The sequence below is a fragment of the Orbicella franksi genome, chromosome 7 (assembly GCF_964199315.1).
Source record: "Orbicella franksi chromosome 7, jaOrbFran1.1, whole genome shotgun sequence".
In the NCBI taxonomy this organism is placed as follows: Eukaryota; Metazoa; Cnidaria; class Anthozoa; order Scleractinia; family Merulinidae; genus Orbicella; species Orbicella franksi.
The window spans coordinates 17,161,291-17,188,805 of NC_138151.1; the positions used below are offsets into that span (position 1 = coordinate 17,161,291).

At 38.0% G+C, this 27,515-nt stretch overlaps 3 protein-coding genes across 3 annotated transcripts; 2 read left to right on the forward strand and 1 right to left on the reverse strand.

Moving 5' to 3' along the window:
• Positions 1 to 3,635: 3,635 nt before the first annotated feature.
• Positions 3,636 to 6,679, reverse strand: LOC145493614 (chymotrypsinogen A-like). Its single transcript, XM_081473101.1, has 4 exons — positions 6,619 to 6,679; positions 5,720 to 5,976; positions 5,018 to 5,100; positions 3,636 to 4,300 (listed from the first exon to the last, which is right to left on the reverse strand). Exons 1-4 carry the CDS (start codon positions 6,677 to 6,679, stop codon positions 3,907 to 3,909), a joined length of 795 nt encoding a protein of 264 aa, XP_081329227.1. The 3' UTR covers positions 3,636 to 3,906.
• Positions 6,680 to 9,623: 2,944 nt separating this feature from the next.
• LOC145493119 (uncharacterized) lies at positions 9,624 to 16,349 on the forward strand. Its single transcript, XM_081472522.1, has 2 exons — positions 9,624 to 10,171; positions 12,409 to 16,349. The coding sequence occupies exons 1-2, from the start codon at positions 9,877 to 9,879 to the stop codon at positions 12,765 to 12,767; spliced, it is 654 nt and encodes a 217-aa protein (XP_081328648.1). The 5' UTR covers positions 9,624 to 9,876; the 3' UTR covers positions 12,768 to 16,349.
• Positions 16,350 to 19,028: 2,679 nt separating this feature from the next.
• LOC145492775 (homeobox protein Nkx-3.1-like) lies at positions 19,029 to 23,143 on the forward strand. Its single transcript, XM_081472161.1, has 2 exons — positions 19,029 to 19,562; positions 22,152 to 23,143. The coding sequence occupies exons 1-2, from the start codon at positions 19,235 to 19,237 to the stop codon at positions 22,454 to 22,456; spliced, it is 633 nt and encodes a 210-aa protein (XP_081328287.1). The 5' UTR covers positions 19,029 to 19,234; the 3' UTR covers positions 22,457 to 23,143.
• Positions 23,144 to 27,515: the final 4,372 nt, after the last annotated feature.

Genomic DNA, 27,515 nt, shown 5'->3' on the forward strand with positions numbered 1-27,515 from the left:
TCGTTTTTCCTCCCTGGTTCTTATAGTCGACGGCTGTGTTTGAGGCCCTTTTTGACAAATGTATTTAATAATATCTTGTAAGCACAGTTTTTGTTGTAAGTCTTGAAATCAGTCACAAAAGAAAAAGTGTATGACATTACCGTTTAATTACCTGGTTCGTCTATATTGGTTACGCGCCTTTCACCCGTATATGCTGTCTGCTGATGCAGAATTGAAAACTTTTTTTTTTTTTTGCAAAATCCGGTGTTCCGACTTATCAGTTTAAGATTGTGGAAACTGTTCTTTACCGAAAATATTATAAGGACAACTAATAAGTGGTCATTTTTCAGCAATATTTATTATTCTTCCAACTTTTTTTTCTCCCACGAAGTCTTCAAGACTAGCCTTGGTTCAGTAATTCTGAAAAAAAAAAAAAATGAAAGAAAATCATTGTATTTGAAAATTTTTCAAGATTAATCCAGTCAGTCGCTATCGAGTAACAGAAATTTAAACCAGTTGATACATTTTTACGGTACTTTGACAATCACCCCTGACATGGTTAGTGAGCCCCCCACCCCACCCCACCAGCCCCGGCCCGTGTCTTGAAAGAAGCCAGAATTACCTTTGAGAAAAAAAAATTACGACGACTTTCTGAAAGGGTTAGATGGAAGAAGGGGGCTGAGAAGAGGGTGGGGGGTGTCTGGATCAGGACGGGAGTTTTGGTTTTTCTCTTCACTGTTTTATTTTTTTTTTCCAAAAGGGAATTATTCCAGAGTCAAACGTATGCACTACCATAAGAGGCTCGTTTTAACGAGGGTGGAGAAGGAGAGATTTATTTGTCAGTTTGCCTCAATATAACTTACTTACACCTGATCGTACCTTTTTGGTACGCTTTGCCGGCAGCATTTCAGCCGAGTTTGGTCGAGCCATGGTTCGTATTTTGGCGAGACGCAGTCGAGTCAAAATACATGGCGAGACCAAACTAGTCTGATATGCCGCCGAAGCGTAACAAAAGGGTACGATTAGGTATTCACTGTATCCAAATTCGGCCAATTGAGCATGATATCTAAGCCATATCAGGTCAGTGACTTTATATCGCAGGACATCAGGACGGTAGACACAGTTTCTCATTGGCCAATTGTAAATTTGGGTACAGTGAGGTGGCATATCTGGAGAATGTGATGTAGCCATGGTTGAGTAAGACCCAGCACAGTAGAGCCAAAATACCCATGGCGAGAAAAAGGAGCCTTATATAGCGCCCAAGCCTATTAAATGATATGGCATTTACGGCACCAAAATTCGGTCATAAATCGGGCCATATCAGGTCAATAACTTGATATCGGAGGATATGAGGTCAGACCTCCGGACCGAGGAAGGTTGGGGGGGGGGGGGGGGGTGGGGCACTCTACAAAGTTCAATACCGGGAGGCTCCGACGCGAGGTCCAACCCCAAACCCTATTGTACGCCATTTTGGCAGAAAAGGTACCCCTTTCGTATGCTTTTAATTAATTGAAAAAAGGTACACAATTCACGTGCTTTCATAACCGGCCCGTATTATGAAGAAATCGCTAACTTCTTTGTCATTTTCGTATAGTGCCTAATAAATGAAATGATACAGCCATAAGGTGCGTCTGTTCGAAATATCTTAAAGGCCTTTTAAAATAACTAAATGATAGATTTCCCTACCATTTCTTATTGGCCCAACTTGTGGAATCCTTACTCTTTGATATACATGAAGCCTGAAAAAGGCAACCCTTTCGGGCGGAGCCCCCCCGTATAGGCCATGAAAAAGAGTACCCGCCGGGAGGAGGAGGAGAGGTTCAGACGACAAGTTCTCTATGAATTACATATTTGGGAACGATAATTGGTTTTGTTTCATTTCTTCCTGTGCGCTTATAAGATGTACTTAATGGATATATACCAGAGATATGTTACTTACAGCACATTTGGCATGTGTATTTGCAGTTGGGTCCGATGCCTGGATGACTGCAAGATTGCTTGTATATTTTGCAAAAACTTTCTGGCCAGATATCCTTACAATCTAAATGAAGCAATGCATAGTGTGATTATTAAAATATACTGAAGATACCACTTGAGACTTACTAAGTCAAGGGGTATGTTTTTTCCTGTTTGTTTTGTTTATTACTATCATGTTATCATGGTTGACAAATTACTACCAGAAGCATATCACCTCGACGAGGTGATATGCTTCTATTATTACTCAGTCCTTAATTTATTGCGCGAAATTTCAACACTAATTTAAAATTTCACAAGCGAAATTACAAAATTGCAATGGGAAAGTTGTAAACAGTTGTAAGCTTAATTTGTCACCCATGGTGTTAAAAGGTGATCAAATGGTATACTCGTGAAATTAGAAAATAATCTCACTTGCGTTTTGTCAAATTTCTAACAATTTTGATAAAACGCGCGTGAAAATATTTCCTAATTTCACAAGTACACCGGTTGATTACCTAGACTTATAAGGGCTATGACTTCATCAGAACGGTTAAATTGTTTATTTGTTTCTAGTTTCCATGATGACAGAAAAGAAGGTTTGAAACGTAAGCTACCTATGATCTAAAAGTTGGGAAGACATCCCAAAACCCAAGCAGAAAGCTTAAAAAAAGTATAAAAAGTACAGCAATTTGTGGAGCAAATGAAAAAATTATCGTATTAACTCTTGTTCTTAGGCCATCGCAGCTTGATTACGAATATAGTAGTGAGAAGTTACTGCTTTACAAGCTGTTAATCCTCATATTGTCTAGACAGGTTAACTCATTGCTGGAGCTCAGATCATTTTTCTCAGTCTAGGTCCCAGACCTTCAATATTAACAATGCTGTAGCATTCAAAAATTTGTAACGGTCACTTTTGAAAATGTATGTTAACTAGCATACGAAACGTCAAGTTCTATATCAAAATGCGTTGGAATACAATGTTTATCACCGCTGTTTGTGTTATATTCTTAAAAGAAAACCTTTTTTCATCATTCAGGCCGTTTTTTTTTTTTTTTTTTTTTTCGCAAAAATAGCACAGTATTGCTCCCTGGAAACTGTTCGAAAGTTAATTTTCCAAACAACGTTGAAGGAACAAACTGTACAGTACGACTTGGTCGCATGCACAGCTCACGAGAGTTTACTGCAAACCACGCTTACTTGTTATATTTTGAGCTAAAACATGAAGGGCGGGAAAACGCATGCATGCTTATTCTAGTGACTTACTTCCTCCTCCACCCGGCTTGGTTGGCACCGGGGGCGGGGGGAGGAGTTGCTCCTCCACCACCACCACCACCACCTCCTCCACCTAGAAAATAAAAAAGATAATTAACAACACTCACAATGATGTATGCAAGAAGAAATATTACGCCTTATCAGGCTGCATGCTTGATAGGGGCAAACAATGCATGCTTGCAGGGGCAAACATGCATTGAAATGAGGCCCTCTATCGAATCAGCCCATAAGTGACCAAATTACCGATCTTTTTTCAAAATGGTTTAAATTACTGGTAATAATAAAAATGATAGTAATGATATCGCCAATGACACCGACAGCGTCAGCGTCAACGACAACGACAACCACAATGATAACAACGGACTTATAATACATAATTCTAAAGTTCTAAGGCACTGTACTCCAAGTTGATCCTAAAATAAACAATTAACAAATAACAAATAAAAAAGTCGCTATTAAAAAGATTTCAAAACTGCGTCTGTTGTGAAAAAGATTTGAAGGATAATAAACACAATAGCCTCCATTTAGCGTGAAAATATACTCGGATATTTGTCCTTGGACATTATATGGTCCTTGAAGCTCACAGTTTTCACCTCTCGGAACAGATAATGTCCAGGGACAAATATCTCTGTATATTTTCGCGCAAAATGGAGGCTATCGTTTATTTATTTCTAATTTTGTAATTATACCGAGGCCTCTTCACGTGCACGTACCTTGCCCGATGTGATTTGTGATCCAGTTAATATAGGAACTAACACGGGCGTACACAGAAAATGTGTGACCTGGGCACGTTCGGCTGGTCACCCATGAGGCCGCTCCACGGAGGACCCACCGACCTTCCTCCATACACGACAAGGGGCCACCGCTGTCGCCATTACAGACACTGCTTCCTTTGCCTCCCACGCAGACCATGGAACTCTCATCCACTGTTCCTCCGTTTGTTCCGCGACACTCGCTGTGACTCGCCACTGGCGCCGAGGCCTGTTTTAGGCGAGGGGCGAGTGAGTTGGTATTTGGGTTTATTCTTCCCCATCCTGCATGTTGCAAGAAAGAGGACAACAATAAAAAGACGGAACTTGTCCTTAAAAGATAAAATTAAGGCTCACTGCACACCGATTGAACCTAATACTGGGTATTTTGTTCCCAGTTACATAAAAATCCGAACAGCGAGGTTCGTGATGATTTTCCATAGGTTGCTGAGTATTTCTCGCAACATGCTTTTCAAAGTCATTATTAATTCATGAAGTTAAAACAAAGAAAATCCCAACTGTGAAGGAGGTTTGGATACCCGCTCTTAATTAGCATAGATTTTGACGATTCTAGTTCTCTGTTTACTCCTTAGTTTTTGTTTCGATTGAGAAGATATATCAAACACTCCAGACAGTGTTTCATCGGCTATCCAAACACCCCGAATTTCGTCAAAATACTCCGCTACGCGTCGTATTTTTAACCCTCTTCTCGGTATTTGGATATCCCGATGAAACAATGTCTCTCATGTTTGATATATTTCATCAACATTTCTGAGCATAAATTCCAGATGATTTCCGAAACCTGTCTTGTAGATTTGAAAATGTTTTGTTTTCGAGTCAGCTTGTTCCTGCAGTTCACAATAGCAAGTAGAAAGAAGGTCGAGGACGGAGAACTTCTGACATAAGAAGCTAAAAAGTGAAAATCTATTAAAACATTTCGGTCTTAGACCTTCATCAGTTACCCTCCAAGAACGAAAGGTTTTAATAAATTTTTACTTTTTAGTTTTTTACGACAGAAGTTATCCGTCCTCGACCTGTTACTTTTTATCCATACTAGCTACATGTTGAGGTTTGGACTGTGAACTTTACGAGATCCTCCTGGCGTCATGCCACCTTTGTTGGCTCGCAGTACAGATGATAACTTCTATAAACACACACACGTGTATATACGTTTTGATAAGGCAGGTCTGAATATGGCAGCCTTAGAGCTGGCGTGGACCTGCCATAAAATGTAACTAGCCTTATATTTATACAAAAAAGAAAATCTTAAGACATTAAAAAAAATCCCGGTTTTTAGAAGTAATTAAACAAGAATCGTTCTCAAATTGGATACGACCGAGACTCACTTTACACTGACCACTCAAACGCGAGAGGAAATGTATGATAATAACAATCTCGCCTGTCACATAACACTTGGTTCCTTGGCTGACACGTGACCCATGTGATGGCAGACAGATCGTGTTGATTTTCCCGCCAAGAGTTGCTGGACGCGCCAATTTCAACACTGCCACGTCATGTCGCAGATGCTGCATGCTGAATGAAGGATGCTTGATGACGCGGGAAACACTAAAGACTTGCCCGTCACCGGTTCTACTGTGAGCACCTTTACAGGAAAAATATCAAGAACAAGAATTTATGACGAGAAACGAACGCCTCCTGGTTGAAGTCTAAACAGATCTTAACAAAATCTAAGTAAATCTTGGCAAGATGTTAGTAAATCGCCTTAAATCTTCTCAGACCAATCTCTAAGAAAACAAAGCAACTTCCTGAGACGCACCAAGAGCCAGTGAATATCGATTAGGATCACTGCTTCCATCAACGCAATGTGCTGCCGATACAACCCAGTTACTGTTGACAAGGGAGGCGCCACAAATATGACGTCCATTGTAACGAAGGGACACTTGCCAGGGCCATGAATTAGGGGCTGCTTCTGCGCCGCCTACAATACGGGACCCAAAGGGCTTCTGTCCGCACGCTGTTGAAGTAGAAACATATGTAGCTATAATGTTAATGTTAATGTCTCAGTTAACGCTTTTACTCTTCTAGCTTGGCTTAATATTAAGTAAATTTTACTCTTTTTACGAAGGCTGGCAAAAAATTCCGGCGCTTTCCTGCAGCTATATTTTTTATCAAGCGATGTAAGACTATTGATACCACACAAATACCCAATTATTGGGTAACACGTTGCGGTTATCTTATATCACTATTGGCTACCATAGAAATAATACACCTTCAATTTTAGCTTTTGATTCAAGCACGACTCGGTAACCCACACTTTTTACTATGGAATCGTAATTAGCATGACAAGATACGACTTTTTGCAAAGTGTAAAAAAAAAAAAAATTATTCAGAGAGCAGTCAGAGCCCCCTTAAATTCTTATTTCGAGTTTAGCGAGGCTTAATTTATTTTTTCATTTTTTGAAAAAAAAGTGGTTATGGGTAAAGAAAAATTAAAAATTCACGTCAAACGTAGAATTGGTGGATGGCGAACTACTTAGAATACAGTTATCAGAACATTCACTAAATTTGACAATGTCCTACCTAATCACGATCAATGATAATTTTTGAATGCGCTGTTTAATTAATTTGGTTTGTTTGTATATACAATATCAAAAAAGTCTCATATTTAGGATAAAATAACACTTGTGAATTAAAATCTTACCTTCTGCAAGTGATGGTGCTAAAATGCACACCAGCAAGCTTATCAGGAGAACGAAAAACATCTTGATGTGAGTGTAATGAGCAGAAGCAGCCAAATGACTGTTTCTTATATTTCGGCTTCACCCAGTTATTCTACTCAGCTGTATTTGAGCCAGGAGTTTGGTGAAAAAACCCTACCACCTCTTGTATCAATACTCTGAAAAATCACCCAAGAAGAACTCAATCACTTGTTTTGTTAATCTGACGTAAAAAGCGTTTCCGAATGGTTTATTTGGCTACTTGATTTAATCATCTGTTTATATTATTTGAAAATACGTCTTGTGGTAACAAAACATTCAACTTGAATCTTTTTTTTTTTCACGAAAAAAAAAGATTTGTCATTTTAACATGCTTATGCAGTTGTTAGCCCTCGTACAGACCTTAAAATTCCTTTTTTCGTGTGAAGCAAGGAGGTAGAAGATGTCCACAACAGTCTGTAACTGGATGATTACGCTCCAACGGATCGAAACGGAGAAGTTCTTAGAGGAAACTTTAACTGACTGTCTTTGCCTTACTAACACTGACCACTTCAATTAAAGAGCACGCAGGTGAAGGGAGCAATATTTCTGCAGCTGGAAAGTGTATGTTTTCTCAGCTCATCTCTCATCTCAGAATTTTTCTGACCAAAACCAACAAAAAGAATTTTGTGTAGTTGTTTTTGCCACTAATTTGCATTTCCTTTTCGAAATTGAAGCGTAACATTTGGAAATTAGATTCGCAAACTCGCAGGAAAACTCTTAATAAAACTGATTAGATATTACTAAATGTTATTAAACCTTGTTATAATCTTAGTTAATCTTAACAAATCCTTGCATGATATTAAGAAGATCTTAGCAAATCTTATCAAACCTAAGCATAATCTTAGTGAAATTCTAAGCCGAATCTTAACAAATCTTATTAAATCTTGGAAAATCTTAATAGATCTAAGCATAATCTTGGAAAAATCTTAGAAAATCTTAACAAGTCTAACCATAATCTTAGCAAAATCTTTGAAAATCGTAACAATTCTAAGCGTAATCTTAATAAAATCTTAGCAAATCTTTAAAAATCTAAGTATGATCTTGGTAAAATGCTAGCAAATCTTTAAAAACAAATCTAAACATAATATATTCAAGTAAAATCTTGATAAATTAATTGTAACAGATCTTAATAAGCCACGGCAAAATCTTAGTAACTTTTAAGAAATTTTAGCATAATCTTAGTAAAATCTCGCCAAATCAATCTTACAAATTTAAGCATAATCTTAGGAAAATCTTGGCATATCAATCTTAAATTAGGAAAATCTTGGCAAATTGTCTAAATTAACAAATCTAAAAAGTTAAGAATAACCTTTACAAATCATGACAATATCTTAGCAGTTCTTTGAAAAATCCTAGAGGTCGAAAAGCTGGTTGTCACGCGCGTGCGTGATCAAGCGTTACATTCGTTTACGGTGACAGGAAGGAGACCAAGCTCACATGAAGAGGTGCTTGAATAACCCCAGACCAGCCGAACACTGGAGTAATCAGTCTAATAATTTAAAGGCAAGTTCGTAGACTGAATCAGACAATGTTAGAGCGCTTTAAAAGCCTGCAGAGACATCTGAGACAGGCATGTCGAGAAGAACTGTGGACACCCTGCCCAAAACATGATAAGGCTTTGAAAGTTCCCCCTAAGGCTAGTCCAATTCTAGTCTACACGAACGGAAGACAAACGCTTTTTTCAGATTGGCTTTGCATTACTTAATCCAAATCATTTTTGTTATCGTGATAATCCGTCTCAGTTGCTCCTAATTTTAAACTCCTTTCTTGATCATGTCATGGCGTAAGAGCGTCTGCGTGGGAGGCTAGTGACGCAGGGCGCAAAATGAACTTTTAAAAGGAGATTTGACAGTATAATTTTGATAAGTTTGCATATCGACAAAAAAAAAAAAAGGAACCTGAAACTTAAACTCAGAACATGGCTACTTTGCGGGGGAACTCAGTGATCCACGCAGAACTGTATAAATCCGTGGTTATAGATCGTTTTCACTCACGTGGCCAGCAGCCATGCAAATTTATTGGAACAAAAGAAAGTGTTTACATAAGAAAATAGTTCAATTCCGACAGGATTGTTTTGGTACACCAACATGGCTGCCCTTTCATTGTTTTGGAACACCAATATGGCTGCCGTGACATCATGTGAAAACGCTCTATACAAATACAACTTCCTTGATACATGGCTGCAATTTGCGATTTGGGTGTATGCAGGTAAACACGTCCATATTTGGAGTGTTTGCGTGGACGATTTAAGTCATTGACGCGGCTTACCCACAAAACTCCGTTTACATCAGTCCAATGAAAACAAAACGTTTCTTTTTCTCAACTAGTTTTATGCTTATCATCTGATATCCTATGTACATCCGCCTTCCTACTTCAAAATAAATCAGAGAAAAGGTGTGTCTGCATGCAATATTTACGCGAATTTTGTAGCTGCAGCAAAATTCAACCATTCAGTATTTTCGACTTGGCATAGGTCTTGTGGTTACAACTATGTAGCGACTTAATTCTTTTATCGTCCCATATTTACGATGCTGACTCTGATATTTTCGGTTTCCATCTTTTCTTTGCCAAATCAAAATTACAGTGAGGGTAAACTACTATGAATTCATCGCTAAAGCGGTCATTACACCCTCGCTCTATCCTCCAAACACAGCTTTACTCTGTGCATAAGTTGCTTATTTACTGACCGTGCGGTCCAGACGGGAAAATATTTCGACTGAACAGGCGATAACTTACAGTGGTTGACATCCAACTTGGCTCCATCAACTTACGTAGAATAAATATCTTATCGCAAAAGCAACTGTAAAAAATAAGGATTATCTTGGTACAATCTAATTTGGGAAGTGTTTAAGCGCACGGACTTCTGAGCTGACGTGCACAGTGTTAGTGCAAGTTGACTTTGTTTGCGTCATCGCTGACGTGCGACCAGTTTTCTACAGAATGACGCTATCTAGGGTTACAGGGTCACGTGATAAGACACTAATGTTGCTTTTCATAGGAATGTGTAAGGTACCATACAATGCCCACTGTTCAGCTGTCTGTTCCTAAAATAGCTTAATTCATCAACTTGCCCAACCCAATAATCAATACGGATGTTCTGTACTTAAGCAGGTACCAAAATGATCGGCAAGCAAGTTATAGCTCCACTCTGGCGATAGACTAATGGTGAATATCGAATAATAACTGTTACTGTCATTCAAATGGAGTCAGTTCACCAGCCAAAAGTCAACCTCTCCTTTTCCATTGAAAATATTTTACGGGACGATTTCCCTCACCGACAGAGAGCAAACGGCTGCAATTTTATATCACAGCATGAATCCAGTTTTGAGCGATGGTCAAACACAGCTGTTTATCCGCCATATCATGCAGTTCATTACAGTCCTGTTATTGTGAAAAGTCTGCCCAATAGACCGCAAGGTCAGATTTTATTTGAGGAGCATAACAAGATGGATGACTGTTCAAACTGCAAGCACGAAGCATTACGGCATGAAAACGGTAAGAGTTATATCTTAATGTATTTTTTAAACTTCTTCCTGAGCTGTCACATCACGTAAAATTCTACATTACTTATGGACTTTTTCATTTTAAGAAACCGAAGAAGACTGTCAAAATGTAAATAATCCAGTGTGCAATGGACGGTTGCAATAAAATTTAATTGGTTTAATTTAGTAGCGCTCCATCCTAACTGTTAACCTTTATTCTGTGTCAGATGCATAAAGTTTATGGGTGAGAAGGGAATCTTGCAAGAAATGTATTTTCTTGCATGCCTCTTAATGATCGGGAAAATTTTAAAACTGTTTAAAAAATGCATGTTTTCGTCGATGACGCCGGCATAAAGCCGTTTTACCATAGACGCAAATTTCACTTTTGAAGATCACAAATTAAGGATACGTGAAAAACTTCGCTTGAGGCAGTAGCTTGTTTGGCGAGCCGAAAGTCAATATTTATTTCCTTACAGTTACTGTGCAATATTGCAGAAAGAACTACAAACGCGAAACACAGGTACGTACATAACTCCATATTTCATCAGTGTGAAACGAAAATACATCCATAGGTACTCACATACTGTATTCCTGTTATTAGCAAATAAGACTCAAGGCTCTTTGAGATGATAAATACTCGAGTCAGTAGCGTTTGGAATAATCCGTATTTCCAAATTGATCCTATTCAAGAGCTCGTAAAATAAGTTCTTTTGATTTCATTTCATTTCATTTCCGCGGTATATATTGCATTTTCTACAAAGTCACTCGCTTACAGGTCGTGAATTACACTTAAAAATTACAACACAAGAAGCTGGCGATAAGAATCTCATGAAATAACTTTACATGTGAGGCTACGACACTTTTAATTGACGCATGTCCCTTAATGACTCCTAAAACACTCCATAATTGATGCCTTCGGCGGGAAAACGAAAACTATTTTAATACAAAGACTTGTACATTTTGAGCGCAAAGAAAATAAAAATCGTTCTACCGCAATATTAATGTTGGCGTCCTCTTTGTTATTTTTATTGTTTGCTTTTACATAAAGATTAGGATGAAATGAAAACTGCGATGAAGCTGAAGTGACACTCCCATGCAAGCCACAGCTGTCTCTTAACACAAAATCCCTTTGTCCATGATTGTTTTGCTAAGCACAGGATATGATATCTGTTTTTGAGACATATTTTGGTTTCGTGCCAGTCCTTTAGCTAACAAAAGGGCGCGGCCGATTTGAGATCCTTGGCGATGGGGCTACACGCCGTACAATATCTACAAACATCTCGTGACTGTTAACAATCAGCTATTGAGCTTTCACGTGGTTTAATATTGATCGTTCAAATTTGTCGTCTCCACGTTGAACGCGGATTTGTGTGAACGTAAACATACAATTGCCGGCTTGCTACTGAGTGTAGTAAGGCGAAGGTAATCTGCAGCCCACACTTTTATTCCCTGTTACAAATTAAACTCAAACACTTTAGCTCTGAAGTAATGAATCAGCGCTGTAGGCGAGCTGATCATTGCTTGGACGTGCCTCCTGGAACCTGGTGAAAATATCTAAAAGCGACTTCTTTTGAATTTTTTCATCCGCTGCAGTTGTGTTTCAGGATCTGCTTGAGTGTTTGTTTTGCTAACTATAGTGGCTTTTGAGAACTCGTTTATATGTTCTGCCTGTATGACTGTGTTAATTGTATATATTGCTCGGAGCGGCTACACTGTAAAAACAATTATAATGACCTGATTGGCTGCTTTTTGACTTGTTGACTTTACGCGTTACATGTAACAACAGAGTATTCAAATTAAAAATATTGGAACAGTTGGTTAATATAATATATTACTCTAAAAATCCCTCACTGTGTCTACTTTTAATTCCGCTTAAATTTAACACTAAAACGGTTCAATATATAGAAGTGAAAACTACATTCAATTAATTAACAGCCTCATAAAATTTGCAAGCATATTTTTAATTTCGTTTCTACATGATAACCAGAACTTTTGTTCCAACGCAGCAATGTTTTATATTTACATGTTCAAATAATTTTTGATGAGAGGGAGCTTGGTGGATATGTTATTAGCAGGCCTTAGAAGACTGATCAGTGATAACTGATATCGATTAAGCCGCAAAATTTAATGTCAACACTCAGCTATATTGAATCGTGTTGCCGTGAACATCACGACCCCGAAATTTATATTTATCGTATTTTTATCACAGGCCCAAAATCTCTCTTAACCTGAGTTATTTCTATGCTTCAGACCCCAAAATAAACAACAGAGAAGTTAAGGAATTCTTCAACTCGAAAGCGTGCCGTAATGGGGTTGGCGCTCAAAAACGGAAGCGAAGAAATCGCAGCCATTTCACCCAGCATCAACTGCAGTATCTGGAGAGGCTGTTTTCCTGCCAAAAGTACCTAACACGGGACGAACGCATGGTCTTAGCGAGGAGCCTGGATATGACTGAACTTCAGATCAGAAACTGGTTTCAAAACCGGAGATACTTGAAACGACGTCGAGCCAACGAAAACTCAAAACAGGATAAACCAGCTGAGATTTTTCCACGTGTGCTCAGGTTCAAAACTGACAAAGAACCAAGATGTTTTGTGGAACTAAAATAGAATAGTTAGCAGTGGCAAACGGGTATGTTCTCCGAGCCACACGACATCATGAAAATTAGTGCAAATGTTTTTAGTTGTAGTAAAAGCCAGAAATGCCGCTATAAGATGCACCTTTAATTTTGAATTTAAACCTTAGCATGTTCGAGGGGTTTCGATTGACTTGAAACTAACAACAATTGCGAGAAGACCCATGATCGAGTCGGCTGAAAAACTAGCATCGAGAAAGAATGGGGTTAGCTAATATTTTTCCACTAGCCATTCTATACCCAGCTGCCTCAGTAAACGTCTTGGAGAGGCTATCAAACAAGGCCAAATCACTTATTATCTCGCATAGGTGTTCTTTGGTAATCTATATTCAACACCTGATGTATATTTTTAAGTCGATACGACCCTGAGTTCTGGTTACAACTTACTCAGTCTATATCGACAGTAATGATTAATGGAGCGAACCTTTCCTTCTTTAGCCACCTATCTTCTCCATAAACTTTCATATACTGCTTGCGATATTTCTCGAGTACAATTTAATCCCATACATTGTTAAGTTTCGCATAACTAACTGGTCAGAAGTGATCATAGTTTTAGCTTGTAGAAATGATTGCTATAAAGATATGTGTTTCATCGCGGTTACCCACACCAGCGTAGCGTTAAAATGTTAGATGGTTTCTTGAAAACAAGCTATACTGGTAAAGAAACACTACAAAACAACTATACTGAAGCAGGTAGAGCAGTATGCTCTTTTACTAATAATAAATCGCTTGACGTCAAAACACCGCGCCCTTTAGTGAGTCTGTGCCGCTTTCTTAAATTATAAGTTGCACTTTTAGCGTGTTCGAGGAGTTCCGGTTGACTTGCAACTAACGACAATTGCGAGAAGACCATCGAGTGAAAAAGAGAAAGGCACAAAGGGTTGGCTGACATTTTTCCACCAGTCATTCTACCTAACTACCTAAACGTCAAGGAGAGGCTATCAAACAAGGCCAAACCACGCACTGTCTTGTATAGACGGTTCTGCGGTAATCTATATATATTCAACACCTAATGTATATTTTTAAGTCGATACGACCCTGAGTTCTGATTATAACTTACTTAGTCTATATCGGCAGTAATGATTAATGGAGCGAACTTCTCCTTCTTTGGCTACCTCCGTATCCTCTCCATAAACTTTCATATAACCTCGCGATATTTCTCGAGTATAATCACAAGCATTGTTAAGTTTCGCATGACTTACTGATTAGAAATGATCATGGTTTACCTTCAAGAAATGATTGCTCAAGAGATGTGTGTTTCATCGGGGTGAACTGCACCCGCGCAAAGTTAAAATTTTACATTTTGTCTTGAAAACAACCTATATTGGCAAAGAAACACTAGAAAACAACATACCGAAGCAGATGGAGCAGTATGCTCTTTTAGTAATAATAAACCGCTTGACGTCAAAACACCGCGCCCTGTAGTAAGTCTTCGTCAGTAGTCTTTGTTCACCGTTATTTATAACTTACGGTATATAAACGACATCAACATTTAATTGCTTTACAATATTGAGCGATTCGTCTGAAAGCAGACAGCTAGTGACTAAAGGTGATTAAGAGAATATCAAGTAAGCCGACATGACATCACCTTGTTGTTTCACCAAATTTACCGAACTATAATGTTAAAGAAACATAACGCTAACAGTTATGAGTGTTTTTGTAATATTGGTGCTAGGTTTTTAGCCAGAACTACTGTCACGGCAGAAGGAGTAACATTGCAACGCGGACATAAGACCGCCGCCAAAGCTTCTTCAATCGGATTATGCATTGCAAACTGCCACTCCCATTTGCAAAACAACTGAGCGGAACAGAAGAACAGAACAAAGGGTTTTTGTAAGGCAACTGATATTGAATGTAAATAAATAAAACCCACCCACACTGTGCCGGAGAAAATTAGTACATTTCCTGTGATAAGTTCTTTTTCCGCGTTCTCAAAGCACAAACCCACGAAACAACAGATGCAGTCTTATGGATCACACAAGGCTAGTTATAACTTAACGTAATGGAAAATTAGTATACCATGCTCATTTCTTGATTAATCATATCGCTCAAACAAGTGGAGTTATAATGAACCGATCGACTCGGAATTTTCTTTACTTCAGTACAAACTAATAGCTACAAAACATTGCGACCGTTCCCACTTTTATCCTTAATAGCTCATTCTCGTATTGACGCAATCCCGCTCTTGGCAGCTAGCTAAACTTCATTTCCTCTACATTGCCTCTGAACAATATCTAAACGACCTCCTCCGAAATTTTTATACAAAGTACTATAAGGCGTGACTTGTAAGCAGACAGCTTATTAAAAAAGAATAAAGGAAAAAACATCCGCTAGGAGATATTGTCTTCATGTGTCATTAAAAATCTCACAATTAACATTAAACGAAACTTATGAGGCAAAGTGAGGAGAATGTACGTTTTGAGCTTAGCCTGGGTGCGCAGTTATCTCGCTATACGGGTCTATTGTTAAAAGTCACCCTGGTGAATTGATATAATGCTTGCATAGTGGGTGTGAAGTGACGTCGCCAACGCTTGTTGGATTAAACAGTAAAACTACAAAATCATTGAAGCAAAACACTTAACTGTTATTTTATGGTATAATACGAAAAAAATAACACTCTTTTAACCCGTTTATCTAAACCCTCTCAGCTATTGACGTGTTTGCTTAAATAAAGCTGACACTGTAACCTCACAATAAAAAGATGGAATGGCTTATTGCCAGTTATGATTTTCTGTTGAAAACTGTGTTTCGTTGATTTGATTGCTTACGTAGTCTCCAGCATCTCTCGAACCCAAAGTTTCGATTTCAAAGTCTTTACACAGCCAGGCAAGCAGCCGGCCAAGTTAAAAAGACAAGTTCTGTATACTGACCAGAATGAATTTTGTTTTGAATGTTGATTCGCAGAGTTCGATAGTTCATCAAGGCAATATGGCTGCTGGTCCAAGTCGATAAGTATTCCTTCACTTATCGCAACTTTGCTTGACAATGTAGTGATAAAATAGAAATAATACAAGCAAAAACGCAATCAGCTCATTCGCCAATAAGCCGAAAGAGGCCGAATCAGCAAAGAAGCTAAGATATTAAAGTCAAAAAATATGTTTAAATGTTGTTGTTTATATAATGGCCAATGTTTACAATATTTACTTTATATAAGCCCATAGAAAGATCATTCACTGAATATTCGCGAGACAATCAGTCTTTCGTTAACGAATTTAAGGAGGCAATGACATTTACTCAATGCCAGCTACTAGTAACTATGAAAGAAATTTTCTTTAAAACTGGCTACGTGTTATAACAGGCCAAAATAACAGGCCAAGCTTCGACCTTTGATAAATTATTTTCTCTTCTCTAACATCACGTGCTGCCACATTCTCGTCAATAATCCTAGTTGACGTCGGACGGTTTAAAATACATGCAATGCGGTACTCCATCCACCACCGCGACCCTTCCATTAAGATTTCCTGTGCACTGTGTTTACCGACTCCGACAGACATTTCTTCTGAAAAGGCAGTTGAAAAAGTGACTTTATGTCACAGATTGATATAAGGGACATTGCCCGAAAATAATATATAAACTGAACGAAAAGTTTATGGGAAAAACATTCCGCAAACGGAAATCGTCCGGTTGTAGTTTGAAACATAAAGAAAATATTACCGTCTAACTGAATAGATTTTGAAAACTAGACAAGTCTAGAACGCATCGGCTTTAATGACAAAAAATCAGAGTGACACATTTTAAATTTTTGCTCTATTTTCCTCAAGCCGTCTGGTTGGAAGTAAAATTTAAGACTGGCACAGTTGTATGTAATTGCTGCAAAACCTTATTTGTTTGCGAATGAAGTTCATAATAATATGATCAGTAAATGACACTTCAATAGAGCTGTCCTTTGTTTGATAAGCGAGGGCTGACCTCAGCGTGTTGTGGCCAAGCCCACAGTTTTGTTCTTACGGTATTGACGCAATGTCGGTCTTAGTAATTACGTCACGGTTTGCGCATCTGCAAAAGTTAAGCCTAAAGTTTTCCATCCTTGCCCATCCGTGTTCCTTTATGGTTTATAATTAAAGGTACTTTTGTACAAGAGTAAAATAACTGAAAATGGCACGACTGAACTCCTTTACGGAGTTATAGTTTCCGAAGATACGTTTCCTTTACAGACAATCAATCGAGGAGTGATATCGATTTGTCGTTTGCATGCGATATCTTATAATACAGACTTCCTTCACTATTTGTTTAAAGAAATCGCACTGTCTAGAGGAAATGCCTCTTTTTGAAACAGACAAGCGTCAATAATAAATTTGGAGTGGCTACCTCTGGCTACGGAACAAACGTTTGGGTGGTAACATACATGCTTTCTCCGGCGGTGCTCACCCAACTTACTTTTAATTAACACTTGCTTGAGCATCAGAGTCTAAAACCGGAAAAAAAGTAGTTAAATATTAAAAAAAAATTATTCAAAAAGAGACAGCGTCGTATGGAAATGGAACTCAATAGCTTTCGATTGAATTGTTGCCCTCTACTGTCGAGACTTATAGAAGTTAGCACAACTAGCCTAGAATTCAATGGTAGTACTTTCATGTGAATGTTCATCCTCTTAAGGAATTCAAGAAACTTGAAAGTTAGTCTGGCCACCTGATTAGTCAGCATAAGAAACAATACGATATGGCGATGGCATTGATAAATAACTTTAGATTGAGTGGTCAAAAATAACGCATCCAGAAGCTAAAAAGACTTAGCTACCGGATTGTTTTTGCTATCAAAGTCTCTGGAATTCAAACTAGCAACATATTTTTACTTACGAAAGCTTGACAATAGATCTTCTGGGTTAGAAACCAATTTGAGTTCAGTAAAATCGTTTTTCTTCCTTCTTTTCTTTTGTATCTTTTTCCTGGGCTAATTTTCACTCAAAAATGTTACCACATCAAAACGAACAATATCTGTTACTAAAGCTGTTACTGGAAGCTCGTAATCAGAACAACGATACGAGAATTCTGATACAGTAGCCAAAGCGTCGCGTAAGAGTATTTATATACTAAGGTTTTAACATAAATCTGGTAGCCAATGTGTCGCATCTAGTGAAACAAAGAATGTTCAATACTTGATAATTACTCAGCTAAGTTAATTTACTCACATCTTGTTAACGTACCCAGGAAATCTCAGAATAATTGTTGACAGAGGTAAACGAAGGAGAAGACTGAACGAAGAATTTATAACAAACTTCATGACTTTTTTTCGGTGCTTCAGATCCGTCACGCATCTCGTCTTCCAACGTTTTGTTTGTAATCAACACCGTACTTTGGTCTTAGTTATATAGAGTCCATATTCTATATTCTCCAGATCTAACTTAAGAATCTCCTATTTTAGTATAGCAAAAAAAGAAATAACATTCAATTTCTGTCCTGGGTAACCTTTAGTTGACAGCATTTCTATAGTAAAACCACTTTATTTGGAATAATTTTAACAGACAAAGGTTACTTTGTAATTGACACAATCGACAGTCACGCGCGCACACGAGGATATTAGTGAAGCGATATTTTTGGTGCCATCTGCTTCACTGGACTGACGTCACCGGAAGTAGTTTAACTAGCTTACGATTACACCGTACTGGGAAGGGGAGCAAACTCTTAATTATAAACAAGTAGACGATGTTAATTTATACTTTAGGCTGTTGAAAGATTCATCGTGAAGTGGGCGCGATGATGGCGCATTTTTCGGACGATTGTTTTTCATGTTTTACGATGGAATCATATGTACATATTGTGGGGTTAACCCACTGAGTTGAGTCATCAATGCATGTCTAAATATAGACGTATTTTGCTGGCCGGCTAATTGGGTGTCGATTTCTAATACTTATCTGCTTAATCTAAGTTATAACAACAAGGATTCAATAAAAGACCCACATAGAACCTCGTCAAAATTGTTAACATAGCTTTTATTTTAACGACATGTATAAATTATAATAGCTGATAAAATGGTGACTTCAATGGATGAAGTCAATTCTTTATTCGAATGGCGGTTATATTGGAAATAGGGTATCAGTGAGGAAATGCATTCTTGGCATATTCGGTTTGTGGTTATTCATTCAGGTTTTCGAAAGTGAAATTCAACTGACCACGGAAAATCGAAGCAATATGTGACTTCGAGTTTAACTTAACTGCTGAGCTGTCATATAATGTAAATTTACGAGCCTCTCTTTCATATCAGTGTTACCTTTTATAGACTCCTTGGGCAATATCTTGACTGAAGTAAACAATATCTTTGTGTGTTCCTAAAATAGGTTAACCCTTGAACATATCCGACGTCCTGTGACACGAGGGCGGGGTGTTCTGTAAAACGCGTGACCGCAAAACTTGAGTATTTAATGAAAAGACAATTTCAGTTTCGACAGACGAGCCGACCAGCCGACCGTTGCATCTCGTAAGGTCACTATTTACAGCTATTGCTATGGAGTTTCGCCAACACAAAGTGAATCTGTCCTTTTCGATTGAAAATATTCTACGAGAAGATTTTCCTCATCGGCAAAGAACCCACGTCGCAAATCTGCCAACGGTCAGAGAATCTTGCTTGGAAAGATGGGGTACCATGCCATTTTATCAGTGTTACACGGTTCGTTACAGCCCTATTTTTGTGAAACGTCTGCCAGACATGCATAAAGGTGAGGGAAGATTGCATCGAGTAAATAGAGAGAAAGAACAAATTCTACCCGAGCAAGAGAAAAAGATCGACGACCATTGTCTAAGCTGCAAAGACGAAGCTCTCCATCACAGCAGCGGTAAGCATTTAATCACAATTTTAATTTAGAAATTTATTCAGGCGAATCGCTATTAAAATTGAAGAAATAATTGGGAAAAAAATGGTAATTGGTAGAAAATTTCCAAATCCGGCCAAATTTTACGCTTGCCGTTATACCAGAATCGATTATCGTTATGGTACGCCATGGTTATTTAGCGCTCTGTGTGCTGGCTGGGTCAAAATTTGAAACATAAATTTTAATTTGTTTTAGATCGGTGGTTGCATGAAATTTGTCGATGACGGAATTGTAAACTATCTATTGTTTTTGGAGGGTTTCGAATTCATGCCCTAACTTGCATTTTTGAGGCACGTACGCGGAAAACTTTCACATAACAAGTTGAAAAACTTCCAAATATCGTTCGCATGGCAACTTTATCGCGGCTGAAAGTCGTTTCCGTTTTTTTCAAAAATCGCTGCTACGAAGTAATACCTAAATTGAAAGGAAGTACAAATGTTTACGTTGACGGGAGTATAATTTTTTTCTTCCTTCCATTTCGTTAAAAAAAATGTAGGCTATTTGCAAATGGATTATTAGAATCAAACGGATACAGGGGTTTGAGTGTCAGCTTGTAAGGGTCACTTTATAATTTGATAATGCTAATAGTTTAAATGAATGTGGAAAATATCTCTTTACAGCCAAATGTGTACTTCTAAAAATACTTGAAGGCATTGTGGCCTTACGGGTTAAGTACAAAGTGCTTTGAGTCATGTAGTATTGATGATCAACGCTGTTTCGAAGAGATCACATTTTTTTTTTCTTGACTAGACACGCAAGGAAATTACTTCAAATTCTTCGCTGGGAAAACTTTTATAGCGATAAAATGTTCCTGGATACACCAAACAATAAGTTTATAAATAATTATACGAACATTTTGGCGTAAAACACACAAGTTTAAGACATGATGACTACAGATATTGAAATTCCTTAAAATATAACTTCATGACATTTATCTTAAGTGCATTAGGGATATAAATGCGCAAATTATTTTTGCTAGTTGAGTTGAGCTTGATGGTTATAAAGGTTTCCTGCTTCAGCTGTGTCTCTGACACGCGCCAATAGTTAAGGTAGTCATCTTTTTAAGGGAGTCATTTTGCTATATCTTTCTTAAATATATTTTGCAAATACTGGATTCGACGAAAGAATTGAAAATAATCAGTGATGTCTTTGTCATTTAATGTATCTTGTATTCGATAGCAATTTTGTCAATTTTGTTTCCGTGAGTGTCTCGAATGTTTATGTAATACATAAGGGCCAGTGTTGGCGACACTACACACTACATATCTGCTCTAAATCATTACAATATCCAGCGATAATATGTGACCCAGTGACAACAAACTGATATTTTTGTACTTAGATATTGAACATTGAGAAGTCACTGCATGTCCTTTATTTTTGCATTCGTAAGCTCGAGCTTCGCACAAAAATTAAAAGGTATAATTCTAGCCACGGTACGTTTGAGCGCACCCAGGGCAAAAGCGAACCTCATAAATAGCCTGACTTTGCGACTGCGTGTACTTTGGAATGGAGTGATTCTGTTATATTACTTATTTCGGTTTCAAACAAGAGCTTTGAGTGTTTGTTTGGCTAAATAGCGGCTTTTGAGAACCCATTTATCCGGTTTAGCTATACGATCTATAAAAGTTCGTTATAAGGTTCGTGCTAAATTGCACATTCAGAACAATTAAGCGACTTTTTTTTTTACAAATGAATTCAACTGCAATCAATGGCTATATACAAAGTGAAGGGAACTATAAAATCATTTACATCACGTAGCTAACGCAGTGCAATGTACTTCATTCGTTTCTAACAGCTTTTTTTTTTAAATAATAAGTGCTATTTTGCTAATTAGAATCTAGAATTCTTTCTTGGCAACTGACGCGGCTTACATTACCTTTAAACAAGTGTATTTTAGAGCAGACTTTAGTATATGATCAGAAAAGCTACTTTAAATTGTTCCAGTTATTCCACCTGTATGTCTTCGCGGTGGTTTTAAATCGCGTTATTTTTTCATGTTCAGGTTCATTTCGCATATTTTTCCCTCTTGCAAATGTGCAAAATTCCTTCAATATTTGTTTCCGTGACATAGCTGTTTGTCAAGACTTTGCTTGGAATTGAACGTGGGCTACACTCGATCAAGTATTGCACTGCGAGCGCCAGTCGCCTATCTCGCTCTAAGATTAATAGTGCGTCATATTGAATTAACTTACATTGTCTATCACGAGAGCAGATTAACGCAGTTACGCTTGAACCTTTTTCTGGTTTCCAGCTCATAAAAAGACTTGAGATCAACAAATAAAAGCCTTGAATCAAAACTAATTCGCCATGTTGACATCTTGAACTCGTTTTTTCTTGCATCGTGATGAACAAAGGACTGAAAAACAACATTAATTATGAATAAGAGTATTATATTGAAGCAGTTAAAATTCAATATCACGAAAACATATCAACAACAACTTTTGGTGCACGCCTTAATATACTGAAGAGTTGATTAAAGTGTTAAGTGAAACTATCCTCCTCAATGGAAATCTATCCGTTAGACTGATCTCTCTTCTTTTAATTAATTTTCAGATGAAATCAGCGACAAAGAGGTTAAAAAGTCAGAAACGTGTGTCGTGGACAAAGTTCCAAAACGGAAGCGGCGAAATCGCAGCCATTTCACCCAGCGTCAACTCCAATATCTGGAGAAGATATTTTCCCGCCAACAGTATTTGACACGCGACGAGCGCACGCTATTGGCGAGAGGCCTGGAAATGACTGAACTTCAGATCAGAAACTGGTTTCAAAACCAGCGATACCAAAAGAAGCATCGCGCTAACGAGAACGCGAAACAAACTGAGCCAGATTCTCCAGTGTCCGTGAAAAGTGAAGTGTAATTTTATCCCGGCTTCCAGCAAATGTCTCGCTAAAATGAATACGACAGTTATCCTGGTACGGTCGGTGACAGCCATAAGCTCAATTTACTTGAGGAATATTTTCGACAACGCCAGCACTCCATTCATATCGAATTTTTCTATTTATCAAAGTCTCTTATATTGTGAAACGTTCTGCTGGCATCACAGAGTAGAAGTTGTGTATCTGATACAAAAATCAGTTACGAATCGTAAAACTATAAATTATAAACAAGAGTATTTTTTGTGTTGCCGTAGTTGATAACTCATACGCTTTAAAAGTTAATTTATTAAATGTACGTACGTGTATTGAATTGTCAATCTGATCAACTGAAGTGGACAGTTATGGTTGCAAAATTTATCGTTGGATACAAATTTAACAAAGAAGACACAGAGGACAAGATGACAGTCGAGGATTTTCCATGTGAACATAGTTAGAAAATTCAATTTACTAAAAAACAGTTTATCTTAGGCCCTGTCCACACTAAGGTGATTGCTGCTTTTTCAAAATTCTCGGTGTAGTGTGGACGGGAGATAATTGATGCGTTTTCAGAAAAAAAACCTCCGTTTTCTAATTTCTCTGGCGTAGTGTGGCCGGGATAGCCTCGTGTAACTTATACGGTCCGTACACGGTCGGACAAACATGTTATTAATTAAAGTTTATTTAATCTATTTTGCGTACAATGCTTGTCGTGGGCACTGTTGACGACTAAACATGAATATAAAGGAAAACATCCCAGCCTTCAACTCCGACCCCTACCTTTCCAATCTAATGAGCCAAACAGTTTATCCGATCCCTTTTTAGTTAATGTCAGCACTTCCGAAATTGCTTAGGAAATGTACTTGTCTAAGGGTTTCTCAGGTCCCCAGTGTAATCCAATTAAGACTTAAGCAATAACATTTTCACAGCACATCACACTATTGTCACTATCGGCTTGTCAATAACCTTAGTTCATCTCTTTTAATTGGCGGGCTTTATAATTCGAAAAGTAGCGCATATATTACGTGGAGGTCCTGTGCTAAACAGAATAGCGCCTTGGCTGTATATCTTGAAGTTTCGATTCATCCCAGAAGGGGTACTCCCGAAAAAAATTGGGCGGGGGTGTGTGGCCCGCTGAAAACCCTTTTCCTATTTAAGACCAAGATATGCGATTTTCCCTACCCTACTTATAACCTGAACAAATATTCGATACTTACTATGTAAGACCTGAGCCTTAAATCAATACCCTGTTTCAGACCTGCTTCATAATTAGTTTATATGCTTTGGTTAGGTAGGATAGCTTCTTCTACAAAAACATACACAATTCAAGACCGGAGAGCAAAAGCCATACCCTATTTGAGACAAAAATGGTCGAAATCGATACCCCATTTCTGACCAAAACAGCAAATAAACCATAATCTTTGGGGCCACACATACCTAGATAGACCTTATAACGAAATATCCCCCAGGGCAATTCAGCCTTGGCGGCCCCTAGACAATTCGGTAATGAATTCCTCGCTGTCTGTGGAATGTATAGTTATACAGAATAAAGGAAGTCCGAGAACATTGAGGCGATAACTTACTTAGTCCAGGCTTTTATCTTATATTACAGAAAGGCTCAATTAAAAAAACAAATATAAAGCTCAGTGAATACTGACATTTGAGGTGCTATGGAAATACGAAGCAAACTGCTAAAGAAGACAGAATATTAAACTTAACGAAAAATGATTGACATTTGAGATGTGCAAGTTTTGACCAAAGTTACAAAAACCTGCTTAATAGGCCAGGCTGCTCTGTGAATTTCAGCACCCAATTCTCTTGAGCAATCCGCAAGGAATGTAGAGCTGCTGATGCCTTTGTTTCTGACGTGCACTTCTAAATCTGTAAAGAAGTTGCTGTCGATCGGGGAGGGGGGGGGGGAGAAGTGAACTCCCATATGAAAAGGTCGGGGATGTTCTTCGTCGCGCTTTAGGCCGCGGTTAACATGAAGGCGGTATTTTTGGCTGGGTATTATGGTTTTAACGCAAATATCTCGTTCACGTTTCAAGCATTCAAAAATCTCCCTGCTCAACCCACATTTCTATCTACGTTTTGGGCTGTTTTGTAAATTTTTTGGTGATTTTTGGGTATATTTGGGGATAACTAGTTTTTCTCAAAAGATTAGTAACATTTATGGAAATAGTAAATTTTGAAGATTTGATGTTGTTTTAAAATTAGAATTTGAAGTTAAAAATTGGTATACATACAACAAACAGTTTTCCACCAGCCTGGGGTGCCCTTTCGGGGGTGTTCAACTGTCTGGTGGTGTTCCAAAGCTTTTTCACTTAAATTCGTGTTAACCCCCCCCCCCCCTCCCACGCCCTTAAGGGTGTAAATCAAGGATCGAATCATGATTTTTTTTTTAAGGGGGCAAATAAAGCTCAAGCCACACCCAGATTGTCCTCCTTTAGGGGTTTAATTCAAATTTTCCGACGAGCATCTCCGTCCTTTTCAAAAGGGAGTCCCAACTCCGGGGGGGGGGGGGGGTTCCGATAGTATCTGAACACTTCTTGTTAGTCTCTTTTCACGTAAATTATTGAGACTAAGAAAGAAGCGCCTTCAAATCAGTATTTGATAACCTTGAGGTTCACAACAATATAGAAAATAGCCGCTTTCGTTTGAAGATACTTTACGTACACGTTTTGATCCATGATAAGCGTGAAAATGAGACCGTGGTTTACCGCGTTAATTGAAGATTAGGAAACTTTTGTGGCTGTAGAAATTTTATTTGATTTTAAAATGATTATTTATCTGTATCATATAATATAAAGTTAAGGATACATAGCAGAATTTCAAAGAATACTTAAAGTAGAAGCTAGTGGAGTGAAGTGGATTGATCAGGGGCGAAATTGAAGCCATTCCACTCAGCGTCGACACACGATATCTGTACAAGATATTTTCCCGCCAACTACTACTTAACACGCGACGGACGAACGCATTCGAAGAGGGGACTGGAAATGAACGAGTTTCAGCCTTTTTGTTTTCAAAATAGGACATAAGAGAAACGTTATTTAAGACGAGAGAAAAGTTAAACTGACCAGATTTGTCTGTCAATTAACGCGGAAAAGTCGACCGGAGGTATTTAACTCATCGTTACAAGATATGTGATTTGACATATTTGGCGTTTCCGCTTGGGACATAAGATCGCATATCAGTCTTGCTGTTTATACCACTTGTAACACTTTTTATTAAGACGTTTAACTACAAAGAATTTTCTTTATGGAATTAAGTTAATATCCAAGCATTGTCGTTGTCTTTCAAGTCTCAAAAATCTGCATTTAAGTACAGTTAAGATGAAATTTCCGGGCGCCTTTTTGCATGCATGTACAAAGATAAACTTCACAAGTGAGCAGTTGAGTTATCGCTAATGAACAATCTCATCAATTTATAATTGGCTTTTGATTATCCAATCTATTGATAATCATCAATCCAAGAAGGAATGCAAGGCATATTAATAAAACCACAACATATATATTTTCAATCGATATACTGTACTAGAATTTCAGTCAAATATAAGACCAAGAATGCCTCTACTCAGGACCTTCGCCCGTTTAATTACCTTTGACTCATTGAGACTTCATTACTTTTTAAGTGACATTGAAAAAGAGTTTCTGAGTATTTGATAATTAAAAACGAGGACGACTATGATCAGGACTGAAGTCGCAATCTCTCCACGCCTAAGAGAAATTTAAATGACGAGAGAGCAAACGTACTCACCGCCGATAAAAAAAGGTTGATGTTTGTAACACTGGCGATATTAATATGCAACTCAAAGATGAACCACTCAGCTTTGAAGCTAAAGCAAAAAAAAAAAAAAAGAAAAAAAAAAGAAAAAAAAAAGTCTAGAACAGATACAGATATTCTAAGCATAGAATACTAGAATTATGTACTGAGGTTTTAAAAGGAGCAAACTGCATTTGCTATTTTGAGCATTTTACTGTCGTTGCATGTTGTTGCTCCTGTCGAAGTGTAGATAACATCAAAGTAAACATCCTTAACTAACTAAACACTTGGAACAGAAAAGCCAGCTGGCGCCGATTCGGAAGTACTAAATTCTTAGCCCGTCTCCACTGCAAACATCAACTGGCTTTCGCTAGTTATAGTCCTTTCTAGAGAAATTGAAAAAAAAAACCGACTTTACACGACTAATAAACACCGACTTGTCACGTCTGCAGAGAGAGCGTTCGTTTGCCTTTTCCTGTTCAAGTAATTGTTTAAAAAATGTCTACGTGCCCTTTTTCAATTGCGTGAAAACATTTGCGTGACGGGAAAACCAAACAGAAGTAAAATGAATGGCATGTGATACGAGAATGACGTCATGTACGCAGCCCCGAATTGACACCCCTTCTCCTGCTCGTTGACCTCTCTTGTATTCTTTAATTCCAGATTTTTTTCGTTCCAGTAAAGGCACAAGAGATATTTCCTTTGTTCTTTTGGACAGATGTTTCCATAAGCAGACTTCAAAATTCTATAGAATCTACCCCACTTCCTGGTTGCAACCTCCTCTTTAAACAAAGGACGCTCTTTTTCTGTCGAGGCCTAAGAAAGGATCTAACTCTTTTTGCTGTTGTGGTAAATTTTCTGTCGCTATAAATTTTAAATGCGGTCAGTATTACACGCTCATGACAGTGTGGTTACCGCTTTGTCTTTCAACTGTGGTCAATATACATTGTTATCTTAACAATGTTGGCAAAACCTTCTTGGTTGCGGTGAGGCGCTTGCAAAACGGGGAAGGGCGCTTAAATCCTGGGTGGGTGCTAATCCGAAGATACGTGGCGCTAACTACGGAAACTATAAACTAAATTGATTTTGGTTTTATATCAAAATATTTACCAGACTTCGAACCACTAAAATTAACTCTATGCATGCTTTTTCGATTTTGCTTCAGCGAAAACACAGATGCTTGAATAGAACGTAGGTAAAAATGTGGGTAGTGTAGTGTAGTGTGCTTGTTTTACGAACGTGCAAATCGATTACTAGGGGTAAAAGACTTCAAGATAGAATTGCTTTAACTAATTAGCCGTT